Genomic DNA, 22481 nt, shown 5'->3' with positions numbered 1-22481 from the left:
ACAGTTTTATGACTTAAATACTAGCAGTAAATTCAAGAATTATGAATCGAATGAGGTTTCGATTTTGGATGACCACATGATATTTATGCGAGATAGTTCTTGTACAAAGTCTTCATCAGTTGCTAATTTTGAAAAACTTTTTAGTAAATCCATAAAACTGTTAGCATAATGAAATTTCTCTTCGAGTGTTTTAAGGATATCTTCCCAATCATTGTTCCTTGGATATTCATCAGAGAGAGCATAACGAAATGGTATTTCGTGACAGACATATTTTGGTGGCTCAGCGATGACATTATGTTCAGCATCTTCGCGCATCATCGCTATGAAGTGGTCCTTTGCTCCTAAAACCGTAAATATTGCTGCATCTGGGCCACCCAGCCCACCGTATGCCAACCCATGATAAGCATATAGCTGAAAAAGTGAAGCAATAATATAATTCGGCTCTATTTCGTCAATTTAACATTAGAACAAATTAACTCGATCATGCATCATTTGGAAGATGCGTGGTTCAATTACCCTTTTTTTTTTAGTTTTAACATTGAAAACATGAAGAAATTTCTAAAGAATATGCTTGAATCCTGAGGCAGGGTAGGCTAAGCAGCCTATAGCATACTTTTCAAATTAATTGGTCGTATAGGTTATTTTTATTCGGTCCCTGAAGAACCACCTCACCCTCATTTGTAAGGCTCAAAACAAGTGAAATTTGTAAAAGCAGTGCCATATTAAGGACTAGGCCTACTAGGCCCAGGCCTATGGGCCCCCACCACTGATGAAATCAATGGATTTTTCAATGATTCGGTTTAAGAGAAAAACATCAGGCTTGTTGCTTTATTATTTGAAAAATCATTATTTTCGTGACATAAGCTCAGCTTCAGGACATGCAAGTTTTGCGTTTTTATGCTTTCCTCACACAAGCCCCCACCTTAGGTAAATCCGTTACTATGTATAAGTTTTAAACAAGGTCCACTATTTATAATAAAAAAAAGTAAAAAAGAAGTATTGAACATTGGCAGCGCCAAGGTGTATTTCATGGCCAAACTTGAAATTTTAAAAGGGGCCTCAAATCCTATTAATTAAAATAAGCAAAAACCTTTTTGGGGTAAACTTATAAATTCCTTAAAATTATACTTAAATTTACTACTTAGGAAATAAGAAGGATCTCCCAATATACTTCTAACCAAATAAAATCCATGGTTAAAACCACTTTTTTTTATTAAAAAAATATTGAGAAATTAATTAGAAACATTGACAAAACTTAACCTTCACTTTTTGTCGCAAGTAATGAGAGCTAACATATAAGCAATTAGGGTATCTTAAAATTAATTTTGCGCGTGAAAATACGCTGCCATGTTAGGGTATAAAAGCGGGTAAATAAGTCTGCTATACCTCACAATGTAAAGGTACTGTCACGGGCAAAAACGTAATTTTTAAATCGGGGAAATTTGAGCAATGAGGGCTTGATATAAGCAATCATTTTTTATTAATGGATTTAACCCGCTTAAACCACCGGTTACAGCCGGATTTAACCTTACTGGATTTTTCAATTTAAAAAAAAGCCGGTTTTTTGCCAACCCTGAGTCCCTACTTATTCCGCCAAACACTCCTAAGGGTGCACCACTGAGCAGGGTTATTTTAATCCTTGTAATAGGTGCTTTAATAAAATCCTCCTCTATATCATAGTTTTTTTTTTATGTTATAGCTTCAATTTAACTTGCCTCCAATAAGGAAAATGTCTCAGAGTTAAGAGACCAACTTCTAAAGCTGGTTTTAATTTACTTCTGATCAAATCACAACCTTTAAATGACTGTTACATACCTGGTTCCTCTTTTCTATTTGAAGAACATTTTGAAGTTTTTTTCCAACATAAAACCAATGGTGCACGTCCTGTATTTTAACTCCACTCGTTGAACTGGAACTGTCACTCTTTGCAATCCAATAAATATAATTTTCGTTAAAATACTTGAACTCATAACTTTTAATTCCATCCTTGCTTGAGAATTCAAATTTTCCAGTATGTGGTGCTTTCGCGTCTTCCATGATGACAATTGGAAAATCAATTAAATATCCTGGGTCCATTATGAAGTATCCATGCCGTCTGCCGCTCTCAAGTGTAAATTTTAAGGCTAGGCAAGAATGATCCTTTAACCAACCAGTATCTTCTTCAGGAATATTATGGCACCTATAAAATAATTTTTGGTTGTACATTAAAATCATCTTTAGATATTTTTTAATATTATCAGAAGGAAAGGAGAAAATGAACACTCATTATTTGGTTTTAATTATTTGAAACATTTAATATTATCAGAAGGAAAGGAGAAAATGAACACTCATTATTTGGTTTTAATTATTTGAAACATTACATCAATTAGCAGTACAATTTATTAATATAACTATATCATAAATTTTAGTAAAAAAAATTATAATTTTCATGAACTGGTAGAGTTAAATTTTATTTACAAAAAAAGGATTTGGTTCAGTTTACATTTTCTTAGATTGTTTGATATGTTTTATTATCAATTATTTCATCATCATGAATGCCAGCTGGAAGATTATTTTCTGTAGAAATTGACCCATAAGAGAGGGTAGCTAAACGCAATAGCTGCCATAATAACCTTATAGTTATTGTGGAAATACAGTTATAAAACTATAACGAATAGATGGATACTTATTTAACAAAGGAGAAGATCATTTGGTGGGAGGTAATGCTATTATATTCTTAATTTTAAATACTAGCATCCTTCCAGATAGCTCCAACAATCTGAAACGAATAAATCTTAAATTGTCTATTTACTGTGATAAATAATAATTTGTCTTTCTTCTGATGTAAAATTTTTCCTTAGTTAAACTTTTGTTTATAGTTTTTGTAGTAAATAAGTCAGTATTTATTATCTTTTCACCAAATGGTTTAGAATGGCATCAACTAGTATAAATAAAAGCATTTAAAGCTCTCGGGGCTTTGCTCTGTTGGTCTTGGTTTCCATTAAGTGCTGGAAATATATCTTGCCATAAGTAGCATAATAACAAAAAGCATAATAATTTTCTTGCTGAACCTTTTTTCAACACTGACACTCTCACCCAGCTACCCCGCTAATGACTTGGACTAGCAACGGAACTGAGTAATATATTATCGTCCTTGGTAGTAGTATATTTTGTCTTAGACATTTTTAGACTGCAGAGGGCTCTGTGCTAAGAACTAAATTTTGATTGCACAACAGCTCTGAAAATCAGTTCAGTGATAAAATTTCTTATTTGGCATCCTTATTATTAAGTTATATTCGTTATCAAAACTATCGCTACGCCCCCTTTGGTTCGCCAGTGAAACCTAGATAGATACCGGCTAAACCTGCAGACTGAGTTTTTCCTCATAGTTATTAGTAAATTTGACTTTATAATTAATAATAAAATTTTTACATCATTTGCTTACATTTTAATAAGTTTATTTAAGAAAAAACGTTATGATTTTTTAATTTTTCTGTAGCAGACACTAGAACATAGGCGCTATCTCAGGGAACCTAGCACCGTTACGCCACTTAAGACTTATTTTGGTCGCGAATAGTGTAAATACACAAGTATAGTGAAATTTATTTAAAAAGTTTGTTTATGAATGTACTCGTTAAAAGAAAAACGAGTAGTCAAATTAGATACTCTCCAACCCAAAATATATGTACTAAAAGCATCTGCTAGTGACTATAATTTAGAAAAATTATGGCATTAAGAATATTCTACACATGCCCCAACATTGTGGCGTATAGTGAACTATATTACTTCACAACGTTACGAAAGACTAAATGAATTTTATTATAACAAAAACAAGAATCTCTGGAGTTCAATAAAACAGTACATATAGGCTTTAAACGAGATTCAATTTCATAGCAGAAATTTTAATCAAACTCTTTGTTTTCAAGTCCTTTACTTGAATAGCAATACTTCAATCGAACAATTTTTTTCTCTAATTAACCTCATTACTTAAAAAAAAACTTCTAAGAGTATGTAAAATCTTCCTTGAAAAAAATGTTTAAAACATTTTAAACAAAAAGGTTTGTTTAAAACACTTGTTGTTTTAAAGACAAATACATGTATAAAAGAGTTATATTTTTGGGTGCGTGCTCTTGATATTGGCTGCGTTCAACAACTATCAACGGAGAAAAACCGCTTAGTTATCGTTGAGTTCTTTTAATCAACGCTACGTCACAAAAATCTAAAAGTTGTTGTACGATTTCATAGTTCGCTAACTTAACGAACAAAATATCGTCTGCTACCCCTCCTTTAACTTTTGTCGAATGACGTCACGACACCGATGAGCAAACGGAAAAACCTGCTCCTCCGACCGCTGACTTCGTTGAGCAACATGACGTAGAAACCGGAAGTTCAAAAAAGCGTACAGTAAGCTCAACGCTCAGTGCTGAGTCCGCTGAGTCCCGCTGAACGTAGCCATAATAGTAGATTGTGGCTCGCGCGTTCTCAGCTGTTGAAAATTAAAAAAAAGCGCGCGCTTAAATACTTTAACCATACAGACCTTTTCTTGAGTTAATAAAGAACTAAAGAATTACAGGGAACTAACACTCCGTAGCTTTGGCTGTGGCCGCCATTTTGGGTAGTATTTTTTTTAAATAGGAAAAAGCATGGGTGACGTTGTGTGACTTAAAACTGTTAGCTCCCTATAAAGTAACTTACCTTCTTGTTTTATAGCGTTTTCCATTTGATTGCTCAAGATTCGCCGAGAGATTCGCTCGGAATCTGTCTCTGACGTCATAGATCTCGCCCCTATCGACTAGAGTAAAACCGCAAATGGAACATTACATTATCATATTCCCGCGCTTTGTTGTTTTTCGTCTGCTAGTAATTTGAATTTTCGCGTCTTGGTCTGCCATTTTGCCAAAAAATCTAAAAGGAACATGCAAAAATTCACTCCGATCTCGATCTCGATCCGTTGATCTGTCGAAATAGGCAGATCGGTTTTGGGCGATCTCGGAGCACACGAGAGCTGGAAATGGAAATCGCGAAACTTGATCGGAGCAGATTCGAGCACGCAAATGGAACATAAAATGTTGATCAGAGCGATGTAGAGCACTCGAGAGCAGTCAAATGGAAAACACTAATAATGTTTCTTTGACGTCACTGTCTCTTACTTTTACAAGACTATTCTAGGAGCGCGTGATAGAGTCGACAGAGGAATTTACGATTTTCTAGTGCCGTGAAAATAGCGCGTGGTACGATTATACCAGGAAATTATAAGTGTATACCTCTATAGTTTCCTGATTATACTAATAAAACTTTTGATGTTCTTTAAAATTACGTTTTTGCACGCGACAATATCTTTACACTATGATGTTTATTCACGCGCAAAATTAATTTTGTAAACTAATAGCGTTTTTCATTTGACTTTTCTCGAGCTCTCTAGATCGTTCTGATAAACATTTTATGTTCCATTTGCGTGCTCGTATCTGCTTCAATCAAGGTTCGCGTGTTCCATTTCCCGCTCTCGGGTGCTTCGAGATCGCTCTGCGGATTTCGACAGATCAACGGATCGAGATCGGAGCAAATTTTTGCGTGTTCCTTTTAGATTTTTTGGCAAAATGGCAATCCAATACACGAAAATTCAAATTACCAGCAGACGAAAACCAACAACGCGCCGGAATATGTTAATGGAATGTTCCATTTGCGGTTTTACTCTAGTCGATTGGAGCGAGAGCTAATTAAGACATCAAAGACAGATCCGGAATGAATCTCAAGCAATAAAATGAAAAACTCTCTAAGATACACCAATTGTCTATGCAGCGACTGCTCAAGTGCGAAGGTATCACAAGAAGCGGCCATGATTAAAAGGCCGTTGACGCAAATCGTGTTTTTAAAACATGGCCGATATTTGTGAAACGCCTGAATAGTCTCGAATGTGAATAACACCGAAATATTGTACAAAGTTACTAGACTCGAAACTGACTTCACTCAAAACTGAACAGACTCGAATCGGAATAGTTTCGAAACTGATTTCACTCGAAATTGTTGGACGGGAAATATTCCAGGCAATATAGGAAAATACCCAAAAATTTTGGTTTGGTAATTTGGGACAATAGGCCCGCCACCCCCTTTGTTCACCTTTCGCGACCTCCCTTTAAGTACTTTTTAAGGAGACTTCAATGGAGCAAAAATTATTCCCTGCAAAGCATTATTTAAAAAGTTATGGTTACTTAAACTAAAAGTGTGACTATAGAAGATGCTAGATCATAGGTCCTCCTCAGAGGAGCCGGCCACCGCAGTTTCACCTAGATTCGTTTCGGTCGCGAATTGTCTTTAATATGTTAACTTGTAATTTAACCGAATTTTATTTTTGTAAGCGCAGTGGCGTTTCTGATGGTTTGCAGTGCCCGCGGTGTGGGGGGGGGGGGGCTCAAGCTTCGGGGCGGCCACGCTAACCATAAAAAAATTAAAAAGGGGGACCTTATAGAGATTTTTGCGGGGGGGCCTCTGAGTTCTCAGCTACGCCACTGTGTAAGCGGGTTCAGTCTTATAATAGGCGCTTAAATTAAACATTTTCAAGAAAATCACCAATAAGTAATATTTTGGAGAGCCAGTTCCTGCAATTTACTATTTACACAGTGCTTATTGAAATAATGAAAACTTTTCATCTGTAAACAGAACGTCGGGTTTTTGCTTAGCTTTAATACGTAAAATAAAAGCTACCTGGTTAAAAGGAAACACTGGCTGCATACCGTTCATGTGAGAAGTTTCCATTATTATTACTTCTTGGTGAAACGCCTTTTGCAATAATTATTTGCAGTCGACTTGGGTGTATTCGTATTGGTGTGTGTCTGTGTTGTGCGAGTGTTTGCCAAAATTTTATGGCAGGGCTTCCACTAAATGTTTACGGTATACGTCTTATTGCCAAGGCCAATACCGTCGTTTGGTATTTGAACCCGGGTCACCTGCGTGGCATTGAACCACCGAAGCTTATTACTCAGTAGATAAATTTATCTACTAAGTTATAAGCTTCGGTAATTTGAATTTTCACGTCTTGGTCTGCCATTTTGCCAAAAAATCTAAAAGGAACACGCCAAAATTTTCGCCGTCTCGATCTCGATCCGTTGATCTGTCGTAATTGGCAGATCGGTTTTTTGGTGATTTCGGAGCACCCTAGAGCAAGAAATGGATCATATATGTTGATTAGAGCGCTCGAGAGCAGTCAAATGGTAAACGCTATTATTTTCAAGGTTTTTTCCGTTAAAATTCGATTTTTGAAAGTTCGTCAGCTATAACAAATCCAAAGGCTTAGAGCTCTTTTCAACGTTAATTTTGGCTTAGTTTCAAATTAAACCTTCAACTTTAACCAAAATAAAGCATTTATTACATTTAACTGATTTATTTTTATTTCAGTTTATTGAAAATAATTATCGGTAAAGCATTGAAGTTTCCAAACAAATATAAGAGATCACTGACTTAGATCCTTTCGTGAAAATGTTTTGAAGGGCAGCCATGTTTAATAAAATAAAAACATAAAAATCTGAAATGTGTATGCGTTTACTACGATCTAAAGCAAACCAATCACGGTGTCCCTTCCCTCTAGACCCATTTTTCGACGGTTACAATAGAGACTTGGCACTCCGTAGCTTTGGCCATGGCCGCCATTGTGGTCATATATTTCTCCCCACGATAAAAACTATTGAAAAAAAACTGTGACGTAGCACTGCCAAGTCCCTATTCGCCACCGAAAACTACGGATACGCCCTCTTTATGTGGCAGGTGAAAACAGTAACAGGTCGCGCATTAGCAGACGCTATTTACCTAAGGAGGGACTTTTGAATTAAATTTGAAGAGGGTAAAATTTTTGTGTCAACGTTATGGATAAATCTGAAGCTATTAAAGGTTAATACGCATTTTAATACATTTTTTTATTTTTTTATTTTTTCATAATGCTATTATTTTAGTGAATTTGCCCCTGGTAAGGTTATTGGACTATATTGGAGACAAGAGACGCTGTTTAGATGAAGGGAAAAGACTATTTAAAGAACTCTCTAAAGGAGCGATTGAATTTTTTATTACTAAATATTCAGCTGACGAAACGATAGTAGAAGGTAGAGTAATTAAAACTTCAGCACCGTCAACTGATCCTCATAAAGTGAAAATAACCCTTCAAAGGCAAGTAAACTCTGATTCTCAAGATGAAGATTGGAAAGTTAATGACACCTATTGCACTTGTAAAGCTGGGTAATTAATTAATGTACATTGCATATCATAGTATGCTTAAATATTTTACTTAATTTTAACTGCATTTTAGATCATCTGGAACATGCAAGCACTCAGTAGCAGGATTACTTTATACTAACAAATTTGAACAGGTAAATATCGTAGAGACTGGTGTTTCATGCACATCCAAAACACGATCTTGGGGTAAATGCAATGAAAATGTTTTAAAGAATTATAAGCCAAAAAAAGTTATGGACCTTGAGTTTGTGAAAACTGTTAAAAAAATTAAATTCAACACCGAAGTCTTAAATAATTCTACGACAAAGATTTTGTTAAGTTTGCCTTACAAACCATTATGTGGAGATTTTTTCGATATTACGTCATCAGACACTGTTAAAACCACTTATCTGGCTGAAGTTTCACCTCCAAGAAATTTTGTAGCGACACAAAACTTCTATGGAACCAGTTGCGGCTACGTCAATGGTTCCTAGTAAAATATCTAGTCATGCCCTAAATGAAGTTTCTACGCAAATAAATTTGAACGAAATTTTTGTGGAATCGTTTTCCCAAACAACATCAAGCATACCAAATAAAAGTGCAGTTATTCCACAGTGCAATATTGAAAATGCTCGGGCCATTTCAGTAGAAAACGTTCTTAATTCTACATCTTTAGCTCCTAATCAGTCTAGTTATTCTATAACTGTAGACGAGTTTAACTATTACAAAGAAAATGTAGTTGTGAACTTTCAGCAAGCTTGTAAAATTGCAAATATTGCTCAGAAAACTGATGAGTGGAGAAAGTGTCGAAAAGATCGTTTAACAGGAACTGTGGTTAAGAAAGTTTTCGTCAGTAAAAATAGAAACAACACTGTAACCAGAATTCTACAAAGTCATAAAATTTTAAAAGAGCTAGAGGTGCCTGCGGTAGTTTATGGGTGGAAGATGGAAAAGGCAGCCAGACAAAAGTTTCAAAATTTGAAAAAAACTTAGGTTTATGAATTTGGTTTAATTGTCAATATGAAACACAATTTTTTGGCGTGTAGTCCGGATGGATTATTTGTAGAGAACGGAGAATGTCAATTGCTCGAAATCAAATGCCCATTTACCTGTAAAAACAAAAGCATTATCGAAGGGGTTGGAAAAGAACTGAAATATTTGTCGATTGAGGGAGAAAATGTTACGTTACTTGAAAATGATTCCAACGGATATTATGCCCAAGTACAGTTTGGTCTTTATGTTCTGAATTTAAAAACTTGTTACTTTTTTATTTATTCCCCAAAAGGTTATTTAAACTTAAAAATACCTCGAAACGACGAGTATTTGAAAAAAAAATATACCAAAATTATTTACTTTTTACTTTGAAAATTACCTTCCACTATTAACTGAGGATGCTAGCTGCATGACACGAGAATGCTAATTTTTCTAAATGTGTATTTTAAATTTGGGACGTTCACAAATTTAATAAACTTTGACACCTCTTTTCCTAGTAAAAATTCTAAAAACCACATCACTTACGACCCACTAAATAGCAATTACATCATTAACCTTATTAAGACAATTAAATTACAGGGAAAATTAATATTTTATAAAGCATTTAAAGTTACTTTCTTAAATTTCCTTTTTCTTAAACTATTTTAATTTTTTTCATATCACTTTACATAAGTGATATGAAAAAAAACCAATCCCCTTCCTACATTGTGTTATTTGTGAACGTCCCTGATCTAAGAATATTACTAGATTTATTTATCTCAAGCATTGCCTGTAACCGAGTTGTTTTACTGTAACCCATTCTGCACTTAAAACATTTAAAACATTTAAAGTAATATATCTTCTGTATTTTTATTTTTTATAAATATAAGTACATTAAAAAAAATAATATATTACAAAATACTATTTACCTGAAAATCTTTTTTCTGACAATATTGGCTTAGATAAGTTTACTAATCCACAAACAACTGGGACAATTTCACTGCTGTAAGGTACTAAGTCTAGGTCAAATCTGTCATTTAATATCTTAAACAGCTTTATTCGTTGTATGGCACGTTCTACATGCACTCTAGCGCAAGCAATTTTCTGATTTTGTAAACTCTCAGCTTTGGAAAACTGTGTTTTTTTCTCAAAAATGGAGGCCGGAAAAGAGTAACACCATTTTCAGAGCACTCATCTTCTATATGGAACCCTTTATCTACCATTATCGCGTCTATGAACGACTCGCATTCATATATAACCTTGCTTTCCAAGGTTATCAATTTGTCAGAGGCTTTGCCTCCCCATGGGTCACTAATAACAAAAGTGGATATAAAACAGAAAGTCTGGGAGGACCCGGTAGCCCTGTTCCATCAAAAATGAGGATCCCCCAAGCATGCCCCTAGTTTGTGCCTACCCCCTTTGGCGGAGCATTACAAATGGCGCTTTACTCGCATGTACCTGCGTAAATCGGCTGATATATTATAGTTCTTCTTCGGTTCCTTATCCACCTGATTATATAGTCTTTGGGCTGGATTTGGTGCCTCTGCTATTTGTGAAAATTCACATGTTTGGCAAGGCTTAGGTAGATAATTGATAAAAACGTTTTTGTTTTGGATGAATGGGGTGTGCGGCTTAAAGTGTTTAACGAATTTAAAAACAATGGAACTTTAAAAGAACTACTAGAAGATATGTGCTCTCAACACGAGTTGTTACATTCGCATTATTCTGAAGAAAGAGTAGGATAGTGGCTTTCTGTACGCATGGAACAATTGGGTATACAATTTAGTACTTAATGAAGAAGGAATTGACCCAGTTATAATTTGTGACCCAATATATGCAAATGAACTCTCCAATGTAGTACATTGGATAGCTTGGCAAGTATGGGATAGTAAAGCCATGGATAAGTGGTCCCAAGTTCTGGATGAAAATAAAAAAATGATGAAGCCACCTCAGAGAAAAGGGGCCCATACGAACTATATATTTCTCAAAACAAAGCCAAGAAATTTAAGCAGCGTCATTTATATACAGATAGGTGGTGTCAAAGGAGAGATTTGGAGCGTTAGTAAGAAACGGATTCAAATTATGTAGAAGGTAAATAAAGGGAAAAAGCCTTTATCACAGAAGCAAAGAGACCACGCTCATATAATGTACCTTATTAGTCTTGCAATACGTAATAATGCAAAAAACCTCAATAAAATCCCTGTAGTTTTGAAGGCAATTAACAACGGGGGTTTATTTATGGCACATTATTCCCTAATGCCATTTGTGTCAACAGTTACAAAAATGGTTATCGGATCAGTTTCGCCTCATCTAGTAGAAATAATCCAGGGAAAACCATTTAAGAACCTACTTCAGTTGTGGAAAATGATTAAAATTTAAAGAAACATTTTTTAACTATAATTCGAAAAGTCCCAGCGGTGATTGAGAAAATATTATACACGACAGGCTACATGGGACATTATCAACTGAAGTTAGTAATTTAATCGGGGTGCAGTTATCCACTTTTGATTTCTTCAACAGTGTAAAATCTTCATCACAATTTGTCTCTTTAGCAGCTTCATTTGGCTCACATTTACGTTTAGCACATTTAAGTTAATTAGTTGTAAAACAATTAATTTCATCCCCCTTTTTTGAGATACAATTGAACCCAAAATCTCAGTTTGCGAGGTTATTTAATCCATGTTACTATACTAAGATTTGTCTGTACATCCCTATCTACTGGAATTTTAGCTAAGCATTGGTTTAAATCTTCACTGGTTTGTATAGTACCAATTGAATACAAATCTTTTATAAATAAATTACACTGACTAAATTTACTTTTCGGCTATAAAGCTAACTCTTCTGGTGTATATTTCTTACGAGCTTGAGCCACGCTTGAACTTAACAGAGGCAAAATTTTTTAAAAAGGAATAAATTAACCAACGTGACGACGTCTTCGGGAGTTTTACCAAGGAGGATATGCTTCTTGGTTTTACCGCTAGGTTAGCTAGCATCGCCCATCTGAACTATTTCCTCTGACCGTGACGTCATGAGACATAGGCCAAACGTAACAGAGTCGTTCCTGTTTTTCTCAATCATTGTATAAGGGAAACAGCTCCTCATTTTTGAAGGAAACCACTGAGAAAGCTAACGAACCCTTTTCCTCCCAGACTTTCTGTTTTATATCCACTTTTGCTAATAAGGGTAATTGCACCTGCGGGATAAATACCGACTAGCAGCTTTAATGTATGAGTACCCTTATAGTGGCTATATGTGGCCATTCTATCATGTAACGACTTTGGCTTTTCCATGGGTGTTTCAAAACAATCTAACACTACACGTGTATTTTGAAACTCACGAAAACAATTTGGAAGATTTTGAACAATCATGTCTTTTTCTGGCCAAACAACAAATTTTTTCAATATCTCATACATCGCACAAAGTGTGTTTTTAAAGTAGGTTGATACACTTCTTGATGATATTCTAAAAAGTGACGCTAATGCCTCGTACGTCAACGAAAGTTTCAGTTTCATTAGAGTTAGAAGAACTCTTTCTTTGCATGGTACTATGGTTTCAGGTACACTACTGTTATTTTCAAGAAGAAGAACTTCCGTTGATAAACTTTCAAAAAGGCTCTGGCATATTCCGATCAATGGCAAAAGCTCTGAATTACTCAAACCATTACTTGATATGCGGTGATTACAAGGTGAAGGTTTTATTAAAGTTTGAGTACCAGTGGAGTGAACATTTACTGAAGTATTATTCTGCTTTCGTAAAACTGTTTCAACAATAGACTGATTTGTGGCCAATTCTTTCAAATGAATGTCATTTTCCATGTATTTTATGTTGAGATTATTGACAGATTTCAGTTCAGTTACCTCATCACACTTCTCCCTGGAAATATTATTTATGTTATATTCCAAACTTTTGGTCTGCTCCAATGCTGTGATTTCATTTCCATTAGATTTAAGATCAACAGTCTTGTTCATATTAAGGTCAATGCTCTTATTTGTACTGAGACCAATAGTTAGGTCCGAGTCCAGCTCCATAGCCTTGTTAGAGTCAATAGACGTTGAACTAATGGTCTCATTAATGCACAATGATATTATCCCATCAGTAATGACAAAACCATGTAGTTGATTACTGGTAGTGATACCGCATGTTTCACTGCAGCTTTTTCCTAGTTTTAAACTTGGTACTGCATTCAGTTTCAGTCTTCTTATTGCAACTCCCATATCTACTAAAAATATTTATCATAATTTTTAAAATTATCACTTATACATTTATGAAATTATAAAAACTAACCTGAAGCTCTTTTGTGAAAATCATCTTCTTTGAAATGATCACTACAAACTCTAGACCACTTTGTAGGCCTTTTACTAGAATTTGGGAAAATTACTGATAACCATAGTTTTAAAACTGACTCGTTAAGCGGAAACTTATAAAAAGATATATTTTTGACTTTGGAGTTACTTGCTTTAGTATTACAAGGCAACACCGAGCAGCATCGACTTCCAGATTTCCGCATTTTTTCCCGAATTCTCTTAAATCTTCAATAAGACTCTATTTCAGCTATAATAGCAGACGTCACACACACAAGCGGTGGCGAGATAAATTCCGCTCCGCAGCGCCACCTAGAGCCGTTTCGGTCGCGTATAGAGTAATAGCAGTTCTACATCACACGACGTCACCCATGCTTTTTCCTATTCATAAAAAATTCGCGCCCACAATGGCGGCCATGGCCAAAGCTACTTTTATTCGTCTATATGATAAGTAACATAAAATTACTTGTTTTGTAAGTATGGTTTTTATTAATTTATTAAAAACCACCTGTTTATATGCACACTTATTAAAATCTCTGCGATGAACTCTCATTCGTACGAGGAGAGGTACTATTTTGGTTTTCCAACTTGTTTATATACCTAAAAACTAATCATAGTTCATTGACATAGTATAGAAATTAATTTGTGATATATGGTGAGAAGTGCAATGTGAGTTTTAAAATAAAATCCACTATTGCACAGTTTGAAATCTTTATTTGCGCGCTACGCACGTTTCAACCTCGCAATAGTGGATTTTATTTTAAAACTTAGTTGTATGTACAAGGCTTAGCCAGTTTTCCATAGTTAAGTGCAATATGAATAACTGTTTTTGGTAGTCAAACTAAAGTGTTGAAGTATGTTTTTCGATTATCTGATATATTTTATGATTTTTACACCTATATATTAAGTTTAAAACACGTTTTCTTAGTTGATAGAATCTCCATCACGTAAAAAAATATTTGGTAGAATAGTTTAAAAAAAATTTCTATTTAGTTAAAATTTTCAAACCTCGTGGTATTTGGCCGAATAATTTTGTCATTTTAAAAACTTTATTTCACTGTTGGTTTTAATATTTGTCCAAATAGCCTTCAATATATTTACGGTCCCTACCATTGTTCCGTTTTATTCATAGATGACTGCCTTTCCCCTTAAGATATGTGTCATAAACATGTGTTATTTTTTACCGTTTTGGAATATCGGGGCTCTTGTAAATATTGGACGACACGCAGAATATGTAATTCTCCAGATCGGGGTATTCGGTCTTCAGGTGCTTCAACAACTTTCCCCTCAAGTACAGCGCCCGACCGATGCAATTCTGGCTGTCCTTCTCAATCGACCCCTGATGCACCGTTTCGTAGAACTCCAGAAGAGGCAAGCTCTGCTTTTTGAACTTTTCGTAAAATCGAACTAGCGAGGTGATGGAGTTGTAAGGGTGAGTGCTATGGTATTTATGCATTATTCTTTCAGCATTCGACAGGAATTTCTGAAAGTGCGAGCGAAATGGAAAGTGCAGAATCTCAATGGCGTCGTCACTCCAGATTTCGTCGGTCCCAAGCACTCTCTTGCCCATAACCTCTTCTTGCATCTTGAATGGATTTCTCGAATGGCCTGAAGGATGTTTCTTCAAAAATTCCTACCCGAAAACCAAACACCATTATAGTATAAAATAGATGAAAAAACGTAGGTGCTTATTGTTCAATGAGAATACTATCTATAATGGTAATACGAAGCGTACATTATTACAAGCCATAATTTTTTTAGGCGCGTCTTATTCGCACTCGCAATCCCCTTCCCGGCAAATTTCTAAATGCCCATTTTCATAAACTATAAAAACACTAGTAAAGGTATGAAGGTTCTACCCACCCCAATAGAAAAATGTCTGCGAGCGTCTATGGCTGGTAGCAGCGCGAAGACTATGTGCGCGTTACCGAATCTCTAGGTATCAGCAAAACAACAGATAAGACGTAGAAAAAACAATAAATCATCATAGAACCAAGATAAGTGAACCGCTTATTGGGGCTTAATTCCATTGCATATGTTTATCTTGCACTTTTGAGTTTTAACCTAAGTAGAGATGAAATCTCAGCCGTTCACTATACGCTGTGTAAAAACCGTTCCGTCTTGAAGTGGTTGCACAATGATTCTTAAACAAATAGTTTCAACATCCTTTTTGCTTCCTCCTTCAGTTAACTGTCCCGAATTCGCTGTATCAAATGGTTAAATCCGCTATTGTACCCACTGTCAAAATTCTCAGCAGTTGCAAAAACTCTTGGAAACCGGGAGATAACCGTCGCTATCAATAGGGAAATAACTAATGGGAAAGGGAAAAGATGTTAAACCTTTAGGGATTAACTTTAGGTAAAATAGGCCTATAAAAATTCGTATAAAGTTACATATTGATGGTGGATCAACTAATTTAACATTTCTGACGCCAGATTTTTCAGATAAATTATAGGGTATCTGGCGCTAGTTATGTTATAAACAAGTAGTATGTGGTAGCATTTTTTTATTTAGAATATACTCGTGTTAAAAATCTTACTGTATTACTTCCGGTCCACACTACTCGAAGACACAACACACAACCAGTTTTATTTATATTCTGTTTAGGATTTAGCTATTTTTCCCTTTTAATTATGGACTAATCTACTTATTCGCGTATTTTATCATCCTTTGCACAGTCCATAGGTGGTTTCTTCTAACTTAACTTTTCGTATATACTATTCTCCACCACACTCCCCCCTTTTCGGCTTTCTGTTGCTATGCAACGCGTTTTGAAATTTTTAATGTTTAGGCTTAGTTTCTCTTTTCGATATAACAGTCGTCAGCCAGATTACCGGCACGGTACGGATGAGTTCCAAATAGAACGAAACCGGTCTACCGTTGGAATTTCTGGCTATTTTATTTAGTTTTTAATGTAGTTTTTTACTCGAAGATCTATTTGATCCGAGATTCGCGTCTTTTTGTTTACTCGAAGACCTATTGGTACGAGTTATTTGTAAGTTTTTTAATTTCTTCAAATTTGTTTAGGGTTTAGCTATTTTATCCCTTTTAATTATGGACTAATCTACTTATTCGCGTATTTTATCATCCTTTGCACAGTCCATAGGTGGTTTCTTCTAACTTAACTTATTTATATTCTGTTTGGACAAATTAATTTTGATCAAATAGGAAAATGTTGAATTTCACACATGACAACTGGATCAAATATAAAGTGAATAAGAACCACCTATGCAAAAACTGCGAAAAGGTAGAAAAGTCCATAATAAAAATATGACAAAAAATCTAAACCCTAAAAAATTTAAAGTAATTAATAAACTTACGAATCACTCGTACCAATAGGTTTTCGAGGATAAAATTAAAACGCGAAACTCGGACTAAATAGATCTTCCGAGTCAAAAACAAATTAAAATTGATTTAAAATAGCCAGAATTTCTAACAGTAGACCAGTTTCGCCTTATTTGGGCCTCATCAGTACCGTGCTATTTAATTTAATTTTTAATTATTTTTCGAATGGAAATATACCATTTATTGATTTTATTGAAAATTTGACTGACATAAAAAATAGTACCATTAAAAATTGACCGTGTTAGGTCTGGGACACTTGATTTTTTTTAACCATCAATTGATTTGTAGAATTAGCTTGACGGTTAGTGTTAATTATCTCTATTAGCCTTGAATTCTAATCCTACCGCCTTATGCAAAATTCGGAAGCGTGCGTCTTTCTTGCGCCCAAAGAAGATTTTGCTTCATGACACACAATGGGGAAAATGCCCATCATACTACACCGGAGTGCAGATTTGAAGTGTGAAATTAAGTCAATCGTCACAATTACTACCCCCAATTTTCAAAAATATTTTGTACTCCGTTTAATCTCATTTTTGCTCCTTCAAAGCATGGAATCGTGCTCAATCGTAAGACACAATATAGCCCCGTAAATCAGTGCCTCGGAAATCAAAGCCTCGTTGAAGTTTTAGCGGGAACTCGAGGCTGCAATGACTACTGCCCTTAAAAATCGGCTCTGCCATTCATAACCTCCTCTCATGTTAAATATAAAATAATTAATGGTGTACGTACCTGCAAAACGTTATTCAACGATAAAATTGAAGTTTTTAACACATTATTCTTGTCGTTTCGTCCTCAACAGTGACTACCTTAAGAGAAAACTAGATTTTTTAGTATATCACGGCCGAAATGTGGTTACGTAGCTCTTCTTTTGATTAGATTAGATACGAAAGAGGTTTCCTTTATTGGAATCAAGGACGAAATACTTATCCTGATGCGAATGACAGAATTGAAATCAGTCACGGATAAACCGTGACACGAAAATGAAGGTTCGACCATTGAATAGAGCTCTCTAACTTCCTCTTTTAAATATAGTACCTAGCATACATAGGTGTATATTTTCTTTCATTTGTATTTTTATACAGGGTGTTTGAAATTGATCGATACAAGCGTTATTCGCAAATGCTATGTAGTGTAGAAGTACGAAATTTTCAGGAGATATTCGATGACTAGTAATCGATTTAAATTTTAATTTTAACGAAACTCGGGACATTTATCATGGTTTTGGGAAACATAATTTTTTTACCGGTAGGTTGCAGACAAAAGTTTCAATGAGAAAGTGAAAGAGCAGACTCTAACAAGTTAGAATAAACTTGGTTTGGTTAAAAACAAGTTGGTCGTAGGAGGCAATAGCTTTTTATTCCATTTATTATAATCGAAAAATGTCAAAAAGGTTTCTATGTTGGAATTAACCACTTAGAATTTCCAAAATGAAAATAACATTTGGCATTTTTAAATGAAAGAATAAGCGTAGACCTAAAGTCAACTGTTTTTTTACTTGCGTTTACTCTTAAGAAAGTTGCCATTTAGTACATAAAGTTGTACCACTAAAAATAAAATCATTATTCGAAATTATCAATTTAAGATAAGTATGCCTCGTTATAATTTGGAGCAGCGCACTCACATGCTTGAGCTATTTCTCAGTGTAGGTAATCGGAACGCCCGTACAGTAAGCCAGTAATTTAGAAATCGTTTTCCCAACTGTAGCCCTAGACGCACAACTGTTCTCAGAGTCATAAGGTACTTAAACAATTTCGGCAACATCAATTCGAGAATCCTTGAACAAAGCCGAAACAACTTTGCGTTGGAAGACGTTGTTCTTGCGTACTTCGTTGCATATTCTCGATCGAGCGTCCAAGTGGCGAGCAATGAGCTGGGTGATACAAATAGCTACGTCTGGAGCATTCTAACCAGTCACCATTATTATCCTTACCGAGCGACACTCCATCAAGCACTACACAATGGAAACATGCAGCGCCGAAATTCCAAGTGGTTAATTCCAACAAAGAAACATTTTTGCCAATTTTCGATTAAAATAAATCGAATCAAAAGCTATTGCCTCCTACGACTAACTTGTTTTTTTCATGACCTACGATTTCGGTGAAAAATAGGCAGATATAACCAAACCAAGTTTATTCTAACCTGTTAGAGTCTGCTCTTTCACTTTCTCATTGAAACCTTTTGTCTCAAAAAAAATATTTTGTTTTAAAACCATGAAAACTGCCCGATTTTCGCTAAAATTTAAATTTAAAACGATTTCTAGTCATCCAATACCCGCTGAAAATTTCGTACTTTTACAATGCATAGTTTTTGCGAAAACGCTTGTATCGATCAATTTTAAACACCCTGGGGCTTTACGGGGAAATTGCAAGATATTTTACAAAGGTTCGGATATTTGTCTACAATTGAAATTTTAAATGTTTAGTATAAAAATATTGTTTGGTCATGAATCAAAGAATTAACCGTTTTTGTCGTTGGACGCGTTTTTTATTTAGTTTTAGAGTTTAAAATCTGTAGGAACCCGTTTTCCCACCGTAAAAGAACAACTCACCGCGTAAACTTGGGAAAATATGTATTCACGAGGCGGGGCTTAGTCCCAATTTCGAATTTCCCGCGTAAAGACCAAACCGCCATCTCGGATCGGAATGGTTTTAAAAAACGTCGGGCGGCCATATTGTCTGTGATATCTCCTAGTCGCTAATCGTGGTGCTATTAATTTTTAAAATTAATTTAAATAATGATAAGCATAAATTTTTGTTCTGGATATGACGAAGGCATTTCTGGGAGTAGTAAAATTAGGTATATGCGAAAAATATGTATTTGCGGGAAAATAGAAATTTGTTGGTGTTGTTAAAGCGTTACTTGCACGATATTTGAACACATCAATCTAATACTTTCTAAATTATTATCAGACTAAAAGAAATGTTTATATTCAATATTTTGTAAAATAAAATTTATTTTAGTTTATTAAAACTAATATAATTAAAAAGGTGAATTTTCGTAGTTGGCGGAAAGGCGTGGCTAAAAGGGACGTAGAGTGGTTTTAGTCACGTGATCACGCTCACGACTGACGAGACGTTTTGCTCGTCTGCTAGGCCTAGGCTGTCTGTCGAACGTTTGATTAATTATTATAATTAATAACTATGAGCGATTCGAGTGAAGAATCTATTTATTACTCGGATTTGGATTCTGATAGCGCAGTATCGGATTCAATGCAATCTGATGAAAATATTGGCGAAATTCACGGTATATTACCCTATCAATTTGAACCCTTGGCCCTTACTGTAGATGAAGATAATGAAATAATTCAGGAGGAAAACGAAGCCAATAATGAACGATTGCAAAATAATGATTGGTGGGTAGCAATATTTAATTAATATTAATTGCAAATAATTAATATTTTTATTATTCCTCATTATAGGTGTTGTTGTGGCAATTGCACTATTATGCCACTTGTAGCAGAATGTCAGTGTTGTCAAGAACAGGAAAGGGTAAATGCATTAATTGAAGATATTTGCATAACAAAACACCCAGACTTCCAAAACACCTGCACTAACATTCCGATGTTAAATTTAGCATTTCGAGAGTTCCAAAGCCCTCAACCTGGGCTATGCTTAGACAACCCGCAGAGGGATTAATTCACAAGTAAGATTTATCACTGTGGCTATAATATAGTTAGTAATCTGTTATTTTATTAGGACTTATAGGTATTTGGCATATCGAAGATTTATTAGATGACGTTTTTGGATTATTCCAAATCGTCGATTTCCCATACCAAGTTGTTTAGTAAATGCAATTAGGAATGCATTTCCATCAGATGATTTTTGTGGATTTCGGCCTGATATACCAAGGCAGGGACGTAGAAGAAATGTTCAAAGAAATTGATTTTGAAGTGTGAAACTTTCTAAGGCTACTTTATTTTAATTTTTTAATAAAATGAGAATTTGGATTTATCATTGAACTATTTGTCATTTTTTTAGTATACAATATTATTAGTCAGAGAACCGACGATGTTTTGTATATGATTCAACAGCTTCGTCTTTAGTGGGGTGTTCAAATTCAGAGCACAAAGCTTTGGGTGTAACGCCCAAAACAGATCCGGTCTTCTCATATCCTTTCTCATACGAGTCTTCACTGTATTCAATTACGTTTAACATCAGTTTATTAACGTAAGCTGAAATGGTATGTACCCTTATGAATCGATCTTCGTTTATTTGTTTTTAGATTATTGTGCTTACTGTAAGAAGAAGCTTCCATGATTGGGCGTAACGAATATTCCCCCTTTTTGAATTTTGGGAAGAATATGTTCCAACGTCTTGTGCCGTTAACATTAACAGCTTGCATTTTCGTAGAATTTTCGTTTAAATGCATTGTAGCAAGTAGTAATCTATAAATAGAAAATAATTAGTGAAGTTAACACTATTTTTAGCACTGAAACGTACCTAGTCATCATTCCAAAATACGAGTAGTGTGTATGTTTAGGTGCAAATTGAATGACAACTGCGTGATAAGCCTCTACAGAGGAGGTTTGACAAGACGACGACAGTTGGGATACATCTTTAGAAAATTTTAAAACTATTTTTTCTAACGCAGTATATGCTTGAGATACTAATAAGAAGAATATTAAAATTAATTCTGCAAAATAAACCAAAATATGAGAATAAAACAAACTTGGAATAAGCCATCTTTTGGGACGCTCGTTATCTTAAGGACCAAGTTCGCAAGCTTCGTATGGCCCAGTGTGGCCCTCATGTTTATTTATGACGGGTTTGGCAGATATTCAAATTTGGCAGCCATTAACGCAGAATTACCATCAAAGGTGGAAGCGAGCCAGTATAAATGATTTTGTATACTTCTGTTCCAGGCAAGTAACACTTCCATACATTTTTTCTTCCCACAAACTGATGAAATTTTGGAATTGATAGCTGTAAATTATAATTTTAATTTATTTATTATAAAATAAAATATTTTACCTACATTTTACTAGGTGCCAACAGTCAAAAAGGTGCTTAATTTTTGGATACGTTTTCCGAAGAAAAGCTCTGATTGAAACGTGTCTACCTGTTACTTAAGAACCAATTTGAAAGCCTTCATCCAAAAGAAAGACTATTCCACGCTTAAGACCATCCAATTCCATGGCAACACTACGTTTCGCTTGGTTACTCTGAAATGTTAAAACTAATAAACAATCAGAGTGCCCTATATGTGAGCAGTCCAGTGCAATTTATTGTTTATTAGTTTTACTGATATCCGGAAGCCCGAGCGTAAAAGATGTCTGCTGAATAGCGACCGCCATACAATAATTGGTGAAGAGTTTCACTATAAATTGCACTGGACTGCTCACATATAGGGCACTCTGATTGTTTATTAGTTTTACTGATATCGGCAGATTTCCGAGGATAACCAGAGTTCCTACACAGTACTGATGAGCCCCAAAAGGGCGAAACCGGTCTACTGTTGGAATCTCTGGCTGAAAATTTGACTTTTGATATATGTTAAAACAAATTTCCTACTAAAACTACTATAACTCAATACAAGTATGCGTTTACCTGGATTAAAACAAGGTGAATAATTTTCTTTATAGTACTTTCTAAGAAGCAATAAATAAGGTATTTTGGACTTAGGAAATATTAATAAATTGTTCATTTTCAGTTTTAAAAAAGAAAGCCTAAAAGTACCCCATTTTAA

General features: G+C 34.9%; 2 protein-coding genes, 1 long non-coding RNA gene and 1 pseudogene across 3 annotated transcripts; 1 reads left to right on the top strand and 3 right to left on the bottom strand.

The window, feature by feature from the left end:
• LOC149959077 (uncharacterized) lies at positions 1-15385 on the bottom strand. The gene is made up of 4 exons (XM_090166408.1): positions 15315-15385; positions 14636-15084; positions 1816-2179; positions 1-411 (listed from the first exon to the last, which is right to left on the bottom strand). The coding sequence occupies exons 2-4, from the start codon at positions 15034-15036 to the stop codon at positions 40-42; spliced, it is 1137 nt and encodes a 378-aa protein (XP_090022534.1). The 5' UTR covers positions 15037-15084; positions 15315-15385; the 3' UTR covers positions 1-39.
• LOC149959078 (uncharacterized) lies at positions 10040-12701 on the bottom strand (annotated as a pseudogene).
• Positions 15386-19936: 4551 nt separating the features above from the next.
• LOC149959076 (uncharacterized) lies at positions 19937-20431 on the top strand. Its single transcript, XM_090167340.1, has 2 exons — positions 19937-20148; positions 20215-20431. The coding sequence occupies exons 1-2, from the start codon at positions 19937-19939 to the stop codon at positions 20429-20431; spliced, it is 429 nt and encodes a 142-aa protein (XP_090023466.1).
• Positions 20432-20780: 349 nt separating this feature from the next.
• Positions 20781-21147, bottom strand: LOC149959075 (uncharacterized). Its single transcript, XR_016478404.1, has 2 exons — positions 21032-21147; positions 20781-20967 (listed from the first exon to the last, which is right to left on the bottom strand). It is a non-coding gene; the product is annotated as an uncharacterized LOC149959075 (long non-coding RNA).
• Between the last annotated feature and the right edge of the window lie 1334 nt (positions 21148-22481).

This window comes from Leiobunum rupestre, chromosome 2 (genome assembly GCF_980474605.1).
Source record: "Leiobunum rupestre chromosome 2, qqLeiRupe1.1.hap1, whole genome shotgun sequence".
Classification (NCBI taxonomy): Eukaryota; Metazoa; Arthropoda; class Arachnida; order Opiliones; family Sclerosomatidae; genus Leiobunum; species Leiobunum rupestre.
Note: the sequence above shows the minus strand (reverse complement) of the source record. Positions and strands in the feature narration are given on the sequence as shown.

Excerpts from the sequence above, each read along its gene's own strand:
- LOC149959076 (XM_090167340.1), top strand. The coding sequence starts at position 19,937 with ATGAGCGATTCGAGTGAAGAATCTATTTATTACTCGGATTTGGATTCT. Across the intron at positions 20,149-20,214 it reads CGATTGCAAAATAATGATTG|GTGTTGTTGTGGCAATTGCA; the intron begins GTGGGTAGCAAT and ends TCCTCATTATAG.
- LOC149959077 (XM_090166408.1), bottom strand. The coding sequence starts at position 15,036 with ATGCAAGAAGAGGTTATGGGCAAGAGAGTGCTTGGGACCGACGAAATC. Across the intron at positions 2,180-14,635 it reads AGCCCCGATATTCCAAAACG|GTGCCATAATATTCCTGAAG; the intron begins GTAAAAAATAAC and ends ATTATTTTATAG. Across the intron at positions 412-1,815 it reads AAATAGAAAAGAGGAACCAG|CTATATGCTTATCATGGGTT; the intron begins GTATGTAACAGT and ends TCACTTTTTCAG.